We start from the raw sequence: 10375 nt of genomic DNA on the forward strand, positions 1-10375 counted from the left end.
GGAGGAGAACATTGACACCAGAACCACGGAGGAGAACATTGACACCGGAACCACGGAGGAGAACATTGACACCGGAACCACGGAGGAGAACACTGACACCGGAACCACGGAGGAGAACATTGACACCAGAACCACGGAGGAGAACACTGACACCGGAACCACGGAGGAGAACATTGACACCGGAACCACGGAGGAGAACATTGACACCGGAACCACGGAGGAGAACATTGACACCAGAACCACGGAGGAGAACACTGACACCGGAACCACGGAGGAGAACATTGACACCAGAACCACGGAGGAGAACACTGACACCGGAACCACGGAGGAGAACATTGACACCGGAACCACGGAGGAGAACATTGACACCGGAACCACGGAGGAGAACACTGACACCAGAACCAAAGAGGAGAACACTGACACCGGAACCAAAGAGGAGAACACTGACACCGGAACCAAAGAGGAGGAGAACACTGACACCAGAACCACGGAGGAGAACATTGACACCAGAACCATGGAGGAGAACACTGACACCAGAACCAAAGAGGAGAACACTGACACCGGAACCACGGAGGAGGAGAACACTGACACCGGAACCAAAGAGGAGAACACTGACACCAGAACCGGACCAGAACACTCACGTCGATGGAGTAGCTCCTCTCGGGTCCTTTCTTGCCGACGGCCGCCACCTGCCAGTGCAGCATCCTGGAGTGTGATAGGTCGATGAAGAGCTCGCCGTACGTCCAGCGCACGTAGAGGACGCCGTGAGAGTAATCCACGGAGGAGATGTGCGGCGCCTCCGGAGCTGAGCGAAGAAAGATGAACATCCTGTAAACACAGCGTGCTGCTCATGCTAATTCATGTTAGCACGTCAATGGTGACTCCCATTATGTGTTAGCATCGAGCTAACAGGTTACCTGTAACGAAGCTGACCGTCGAGCTGTCGCAGCAGCTGAGCGGCGGGTCGCCCCACGTCACCATGGAAACACGGAAATTATAATACCAGGCGGGCAGCAGGTCGGTCACCCTCTGACAGGACGAGAAGACCAAATGTTAAAGTCACATCTCAGGACAAAAGTCAAACAGCTCACTCGCGTGTGCGTTACCACGGAGGCGATGACGGAGGCGGTGGCGGCGATCTCGTAGTAGGTGGTCCACTCTGAGGCGAGCGTGACGGGGTTGAAGAAGAAGGTCTGCAGGACGTACTTCCTGAAGGCCACGTGGTACGGACGCTGCCAGCTCAGGATGACGGCGGTCGGACTCAGCGGGTAGACGGCGAGCTCGCGCACACCTGTGGGCTCTGACACACACACACACACACACACAGGTCATCACGCCACCGTCACACACCACAGTACGTGTGATGTCATCAGCCTGACGCTCACCGATGTCGATGATGACGGGTTCAGACGGAGGACTGAGCAGAGGCCCGTTGGTGTGATAGACCACCACCCGGTACTGAGCGCCCGGCGTCAGGCTCGTGATGACGTCACTCGTCGTGTTTTCCTGTCGCAAACACAAAAATAACGTTAAATCAACGTCAGTGAAACGATCGCTGCTTGTTGGCCGCGGCTGGCGGACTCACCTCGCTGCAGTACGTGCTCTCCATCCTCTGGCTCAGGCTCGGCCGGAGGCACGTGGTGGAGATCACCGACACCAGGCTGCCGTTGTGGTTCTCGGAGGACGGCGCCCAGGAGACCGCGGCGGTGCTGGAGTCCAACAGTCTGACGCTGACGGCCTGCGGACGCTCCCGGAGCTCCTCCAACAGCTCGCCACCGGGACCTGGACCAGACCATCACAGAGACTGTAAAATACTGCAGACTTCCTGTCACATGAAAAGCTTAAATATCCAACAAACACAAAAACATTCAAATACCTTAAAACTATGAGATTTAATATTTAATATTCTGCACGATGCCCTCGTGTACGTACTGAGGTAGAAGGTGAAGCCGGTGTCGGCGGTGCTCTCTCGGGCCTCGCAGTCTCCGGACGAACTGAGCGTGGTGACCTGGACCCGGTGCGTTCCCGGCTCCGTCAGCTCGGTGAAGAAGTTGTGAGTGTTTTCGTCCACGGTGGCAGTTTCTGTCGAGTTACCTGAACAAACATGAAAACCGTCTGTAAAGTTTAGATTCCTGTTACAGATGGAGTCATCAATATGACATCAAACATCAGGTGGGAGTCCTTCGTGTTTACCGTCTCTGTAGATGTAGACGTTGAAGCCGTCGTAGCTGCTCGGAGGTCGCGGTGGCAGCCAGCGCAGCTCCAGCAGGATTGGGGGCAGTTTGGTGGGCAGCACCGACGCCTCGTTGGGCAGACCCATGGCTGAACCGGGCTCGTTGGAGTCCTCGTACTCCGACACCACGGCGTTGACGAACTCGTCATCCTTGTCAGCGGGAGATGGGTCGGTCGGGTCCAGCCAGTAGCTCTGGGTGGTCCGGTTGACGCCGTTGGTGTTGGTCAGGTTGTGTGTTGGGTTGAAGGGAACCTGAGTGGCGGCCCCTGCCGCCTCCTCAGAGGTGTTCTCCTCCTCTTCCTCCTCCATCAGGGGGACCTCCCGGGCTCGACGCGAGGCTGGCTGGCTCTCCCCGTCCCCCTCAGGAGGGGCGACGCTGGAGGCGTCATCGGGCGCCGTCCTCTGGCTCAGGTGAACGATCTTACGGGAAATGTTGAGGGGCGGGTACGGGACTGTGACGGAGACACCACGAGAGAGAGACAGGTGGACCGAGTCAACATCTAACTGCTGTCAGCAGCAGCAGAACCGGGCTCAGCTGCCGGGCCGTGCGGTTATAAACAGTAACACGCCACAGAGTGTTTACTGTCTGTAACGGTACGACTGACCGCGTTGTAGAGGTGTGTGTGTGATGTCACATGTTGTTCCTCACCTGTCCTGTGCTGTAGAGGTGTGTGTGTGATGTCACATGTTGTTCCTCACCTGTCCTGTGTTGTAGAGGTGTGTGGTGTGTGTGATGTCACATGTTGTTCCTCACCTGTCCTGTGCTGTAGAGGTGTGTGTGTGATGTCACTGTGTGTAACCAGGGCAGTCTGGTACACTGTGACCTCAGAGATCAGCTGGAAGGTGATGTTACGGTAACACATGCCCGGTAACCAGTGTTTGAACACCGTCTTCCCCTTATAGAAATCTAGATCAGAAACAGACAGTTAGTTCACAAAGATCTGCCTGACAACACACCTGTCAGAGACACACCTGTACCTTTATAAAGCATGGATCGTCGCTCCTGTCCTTCGATGTAACTGATGTTGACTCTGCTGAAAACGTTTCCGGCTGGAGGCTCGATTTCAAACACCACGCCGGTCTCTGGAGACTCCTTATAGTCCGATATGTGAGCGGTGAGGACAGGAAGCGGCTCTGAGAACACGAAGCAACAATATCACACTGTGAACCGTGCGGTTACACAACAACAACACACTGAACGTGCGGTTACACAACAACAACACACTAAACCGTGCGGTTACACAACAACAACACACTAAACGTGCGGTTACACAACAACAACACACTAAACCGTGCGGTTACACAACAACAACACACTGAACGTGCGGTTACACAACAACACACTGAACGTGCGGTTACACAACAACACACTGAACCGTGCGGTTACACAACAACACACTGAACATGCGGTTACACAACAATAACACACTGAACTGTGCGGTTACTCAACAATAACACATTCTGTGGTGTGTTATTGTTGTGTAACCGCACAGTTCACTGTGTGTTATTGTTGTGTAACCGCACAGTTCACTGTGTGTTATTGTTGTGTAACCGCACAGTTCACTGTGTGTTATTGTTGTGTAACCGCACAGTTCACTGTGTGTTATTGTTGTGTAACCGCACAGTTCACTGTGTGTTATTGTTGTGTAACCGCACAGTTCACTGTGTGTTATTGTTGTGTAACCGCACAGTTCACTGTGTGTTATTGTTGTGTAACCACACAGTTCACTGTGTGTTATTGTTGTGTAACCGCACAGTTCACTGTGTGTTATTGTTGTGTAACCGCACAGTTCACTGTGTGTTATTGTTGTGTAACCGCACAGTTCACTGTGTGTTATTGTTGTGTAACCGCACAGTTCACTGTGTGTTATTGTTGTGTAACCGCACAGTTCACTGTGTGTTATTGTTGTGTAACCGCACAGTTCACTGTGTGTTATTGTTGTGTAACCGCACAGTTCACTGTGTGTTATTGTTGTGTAACCACACAGTTCACTGTGTGTTATTGTTGTGTAACCGCACAGTTCACTGTGTGTTATTGTTGTGTAACCGCACAGTTCACTGTGTGTTATTTTTTATAACTGTACGACTGATCGTGGATTATTTCATGTTCTCGTCTTTTCTAGAACCTCCATCTCGTCCATATTTTCTTACTCGTGAGCACGGACACGGCCTTGACGGGTCTGGACCAGCTCTGTCCCCGTTTCACCAGCAGTCCCACAGTGTAGCACAGACCATGGAGCGACGTGTTGAACAGTAGAGGCTCGCTGGTGTTCACAAACTGGACCAGGACGGGTCGGGGTTCTCCGGAGATCTGAGCCGCGTATGCTGTGACGTTCTCCTGCAGGTCCGAACGCTCGAGTGTCACCACGATCAAACCGTCGTCGTTCACGGACGCCTGGAACGCCGAGACGCTCTGAAACAGAGAGAGACGAGTCAGAACCTGCTGGGACGATCTCAGCAGAACCAGAACCAGACAAACAAATCATCAATGATCTGTTTATGATTTACTTTAATTAAAAATGATGATGTCGTCTTTGTTTCATCTGGAGGATTTATAGAAATAAAAATGACTAATTTCAATGAATTAGATTTTTAATTAAGTTGAAATATTTAAAAACAACAAACGGCAGAAAAAAACATTTTAATAATAAATATTTAAATTAAAGTTGGACCCGCTCCTCATCCTCACCTCCCTGTCCTCCCCCTCCTCCCTGACAATCAAACATCTGACAGGTAAACCGGTTTGAAGACGACGTTCACACACACTGATCCAAACATCGAGGGTTCGTCCTCTGAGACACCGATCACAGTCTTTATGAACACGTCAGTCAGTGTCACCGCGGTAACAGGCGTTCTCATTGAACCTTAGTCTCGGGTGTCTTGGAGACTTTCAGCCTCGTCTTCGTCTTCTTGTGTCTCCATATTTTACTACAAACGTCCCCTGAACCCTCCTGAGAGCTCCTTATTCCTACAGTCCCTGAACTGCCCCTCACATGACGCTGAATATTCCCAGGGCTCCTGAACTCCCCGTGCTGTGTTTACTGTCTCTATCTGTCCGGATGCTGGTTTCATATTTCCTGAACACGTCGATCGATGAAGTTCTGCTCGCCTTGTCGTCAGTCTGCTGTGATCAGCTGATCGGAGCGCGAAGCTGCTTCCTGTGATGCTATCAGCTGTTCTTTCATTAAACGTCCCTCCTGACAGGAAGTCTAATAAAGCAGAACCTGTTTGTTCCCGAGCCGCTGACCCGTCACATGACCCCAACGAGCTGCAGATTAACGAGCTCCTTAAAGAACACCTGAACTCACCATTAGCTCGTTAAAAACAGCGCCACCTCTGGCCGCTCATGAACTGCAGTCAGCTTCCTGTCGTGACGAACACGAGACTGAAGTCTGGAAACAAACGTTACTATAACGTTACTATAACGTTACTATAACGTTAAGGTAACGTTACTGTCTGTAATGTCTGTGTTTTATCTGGACTGTGTTTCAGTGGACAAACACAGGGCTTTTATTTTGAAACATTTTCACTCATTAGGTTCTAATCAGGTCGACCCGACGAGGCGAGGGGGGAGCAACCCACACAGGCTCTGCTGTCACCATGTGTACATGTATACATACATGTACACATGTGTACATGTATGTACACATGTGTACATGTATACCATGTGTACATGTACACATGGTATACATGTATACATGTGTACATGTGTACATGTATACATGTACACATGTATACATGTATACACATGGTATACATACACATGGTATACACATGTGTATGTATACCATGTGTATGTATACCATGTGTATACATGTACACGTGTGTATGTGTATTAGAAAGTTACAGTGACAGAAGTAATCGGGTAAATGTACTTTGATACTTTCAGCACTCAGAGTGACTCAACAGAGCTTCAGCTTGTTCCAACAAGAACACACATTATCTGATGACACACACACACAGTTACACACACACACACAGTTACACACACACACACACATGGACACAGACAGTGACACACACACACACAGTTACACACACACCCAGTGACACACACACACACAGTTACACACACAGTTACACACACACACACACACAGTTACACACACACCCAGTGACACACACACACAGTTACACACACACACACACACACACACACACTCTCTCTGGATGAATGGAGGTTCTGACCCTGTGAATGAGTTCTGTTCGGGGGGGTCAGGAGGCGTCTCCTTCAGGCAGCTGCCAACATTATCATGCAAACCTCCAGGTCTTTGTGTGTGTGTGTGTGTGTGTGTGTGTGTAGAGGGGGCAGGGGGCCTCAGACAGAGGACGGGGGACGGGCCAAGTCCATTAGACTGTGAATGAGCCTGAACAGAACCACAGAGAGTTCCATGTCACTGAATCAGGTTCACTGTTTACGAGGGAGCTACAAATGCTACAAATATATACTACAGACAACGCTACATCAACGCTACATCAACGCTACATCAACGCTACATCAACACTACATCAACACTACATCAACGCTACATCAACGTTTGTCATCCATCTTAGACTGTTAACAAGTTACAAGCTAACAGCAGCTAACAGACTGAGCTAACATGAGCTAACAGACTGAGCTAACAGCAGCTAACAGACTGAGCTAACAGCAGCTAACAGCAGCTACAGCTGGCTGCTCTGCAGTGTGTCATAGTTAAAGTTTCAGTTTGTGTCATCAGTGTCGAGTGTGTGTTGAGTTCGTCTGTCTGCTCTGATAATAAATGAAAACATTAATTAATTAATTAAATTCACTGAGGTCTGCTGACGAGGGAAACGCCGACGCTCACATGACAGAGAAGTTAAATTACAATCAGACACGCCGACCAGAAACACTGAAGTCACTGTGAGCACACACACACACACACTGACACACACACTTTCACACACACACACACACACACACTGACACACACACATTCACACACACACAGACACATACACAGACACTGACACACACAGACACACACACACACACACACACACACACACACACACTCTCTCTCTCCCACACACAGACACACACACACACACACTTTCACACACACACAGACACACACACAAATCCAACACCATCACCCACCAACACTACCCAACAACAACACATCCAACAACACCACCCACCATCCACCAACACCATGCAACCACAACATCACCAACAACACATCCAACAACACCACCCACCAACACTACCCAACAACAACACATCCAACAACAACACCCACAAACACTACCCAACAACAACACACCCAACAACAACACCCACCAACACCACCTTTAAGACGAGGTGGACCGAGGAGTTTTATTTAAACTTTTATCCAGTGACGAGCTTTAACGTTAACGACACGCGTTAGCTGAGCAGGCTAACACTCACATCATGTTTTGTACAGATATTTAAATGAACCAACATGTTGAGACAGACAGTAACCAGCTCCGCGTGTTATTATACTTTATATCATATATCATCATCCACAGACGTTTCCGTAACAATGAAAACTTTATGAAACATCAGATGGACCGTGCTTTTATTTCTCGTCTTCTGACCACTCAAAGTTTTCCACATTCAAACATCACATGGCATTTATAATGATATTAACGACATAAACGAGTTTATCTTTAAATAATGAATCTACCTGATAACTCATTGTTAACAAATGAGTCATTAAATAGAAATTCATTTTTTGTCTGTATAAAACAAAAACAGTGAAAAAGTTTAAACTTCAATGAACTGATTATAAAAAAGATTTTATTTTATTGTATCACTAATAAAGTTTATTAAACATATAATAATAAAAATAACTTCAGATAAAGCTTCAGACAAACTGGCGTGTTACATTTATTTGTCCATCTTCCTGCTCTGCATGTGTGGTTCCCCTCTGTCACGTCTACACTAACAAACAGTAAAAATTAAACATTCGTCTGTTTTCAAAACTTTCTATAAATTATCGTTCTCAGAAATTCTTCGTGACGATGAAAATCTGAATTAAATCAAACAGATTTGTGTGTCATGAAACATTTTTCACTTTGATTAAAAATGTGTCGTAGTCTGAAGTTTTCCTCTGCAGCATGTTAGACTAATTTATTGAGTTACTCGAGTACTCTTCCCGTCAGGGTCAGTTTATCAGGTACAGCTCCGTCACGTGTTGAATCCTTCATGAAGCGATCACGTGTTGATATTTTATGATTCTCTTCATGCAGGACTCACTGATGAATCAGACTCACCGACTTTAATTGGTTCATTCATTAATAATGAATCATCGTGGTGAGCTGCAGAGAGGAAACATGAACATAACGTGTGCATCATATTTTTATATCGTCTTGAAAAATCTGTCTCAGCAGGTCGCCTCTATTTTGTTTGTTACGGTAACGTAACAGTAACGTATCGGTAACGTAACAGTAACGTAACGGTAACGTAGCAGTAACATAACGGTAACATAACGGTAACGTAGCAGTAACATAACGGTAACGTAGCAGTAACATAACAACATAACGGTAACGTAACAGTAACATAACGGTAACGTAACAGTAATGTAACGGTAACGTAACAGTAACATAACGGTAACGTAGCAGTAACGTCGCCGTAACATAACGGTAACATAACGGTAACGTAACAGTAACGTCGCCGTAACATAACGGTAACGTAACAGTAACATAACGGTAACGTAACGGTAACGTGACAGTAACATAACGGTAACGTAACAGTAACATAACGGTAACGTAATGTAACAGTAACGTCGCCGTAACATAACGGTAACGTAACAGTAACATAACGGAAACGTAACGGTAACGTGACAGTAACATATGTTAATGTAAAAACTGATTTCCCTGTTTTAGTTTAAGGTGGAACGTGCTACCTGTACAGGTGTGATGACCCGAAACGTCATCACACCTGTACAGGTAAACTGCTGTACAGCTGCTGTGTGAATGTGTGTTACAATGGGTGTGTATTAGTGTGTATCATTGTATATGTGATGAAGAGTGATGCTGACACACACACACACTGACACACACACACACACACTCACACACACACTGACACACTGACACACAGACACACACACACACACAGACTCAAACACAAACACACTGACACACACACACACTGACACACACACACACACACTCACACACACACTCACACACACACTCACACACACACTGACACACACACACACACACACACACACACAGTGACACACACACACACACTCACACTGACACACAGACACACACACACACACACAGACTCAAACACAAACACACTGACACACACACACACTGACACACTCACACACACACACACACTCACGCACACACACACTCACGCACACTCACACACACACACACACACACACTCACACACACACTGACCCACTTTCCTTCGGGGCCAAACGAGCTGCTTGCTGCCGCACAAACCGACCTGCGGTGCCACAACACGTCCGTCTCCCGCACATCCACCCGCACCCCGTGCAGCCCGCATTAAAGAGCAGTGATGTCACCTGATTGGACCTCCCGGTTCTGTTCGGGTAAACAAAGCCCGGCGGGCTGCTGCCGCCTGTCTGCATCTCAGCAGCGGCTCAAAGCATCAGTGTTGACCGAAAACAGGGCTCCTTACCTGGGTGAGGCCGAGCAGACACACCGTAAGCAGCAGCGGTGCCGTCATGGTGTGAGTGGGTCCGGCGGTGTCGGTGTCGGTCGGGTTTTCTCTCTCAGTCTGCTGCGCATCCAAACAATGGCGATTTTTCTGCAGCATCGGAGCGCGGGGCTCCACGCACGGATCCGTCTGCGGTTTGTTTCCGCTCCGCAGCTCTAACTGCACACCATCATCACCATCATCTTCATCCTCACTGGATCAGAACCTTCTTCAGTTCGGACCGCCGCTCGAACCGGACGCGCGGAGATTCAGAGGAAACAGGCCGGGCTCCGGCGTCCATGCCGCGGCCTGGAGACGAGCAGGAGGTCGGTGTCGGTCAGCGGTGATGAAGCTGCTGCTGCTGCGCGGCGTCGCCCCGCCCTGAGCTCCGGAGGCTGCAAGGAGGCACGCACAGGTCCTCCTCCCCCTCTCCTCCTCCTCCCCCTCCTCTCCTCCTCCCCCTCCTCTCCTCT

General features: G+C 48.7%; 1 protein-coding gene across 1 annotated transcript in view; it reads right to left on the bottom strand.

Annotated features, from left to right (window-relative positions):
• The window catches only part of LOC113746883 (receptor-type tyrosine-protein phosphatase O-like), a 60510-nt gene that overhangs the window by 49413 nt on the left and 722 nt on the right, over window positions 1-10375 (bottom strand). Inside the window, exons 2-11 of the mRNA XM_027284295.1 lie at window positions 4385-4646; window positions 3212-3367; window positions 2988-3140; window positions 2194-2685; window positions 1933-2094; window positions 1586-1782; window positions 1386-1506; window positions 1107-1300; window positions 918-1029; window positions 11-805 (exon numbers count right to left, since the gene is read on the bottom strand). Of these exons, the coding sequence (XP_027140096.1) occupies window positions 11-805; window positions 918-1029; window positions 1107-1300; window positions 1386-1506; window positions 1586-1782; window positions 1933-2094; window positions 2194-2685; window positions 2988-3140; window positions 3212-3367; window positions 4385-4646 (2644 nt within the window). The remainder of the gene's footprint in view (window positions 1-10; window positions 806-917; window positions 1030-1106; window positions 1301-1385; window positions 1507-1585; window positions 1783-1932; window positions 2095-2193; window positions 2686-2987; window positions 3141-3211; window positions 3368-4384; window positions 4647-10375) is intronic.

The sequence above is a fragment of the Larimichthys crocea genome, chromosome XI, assembly GCF_000972845.2.
Source record: "Larimichthys crocea isolate SSNF chromosome XI, L_crocea_2.0, whole genome shotgun sequence".
In the NCBI taxonomy this organism is placed as follows: domain Eukaryota; kingdom Metazoa; phylum Chordata; class Actinopteri; family Sciaenidae; genus Larimichthys; species Larimichthys crocea.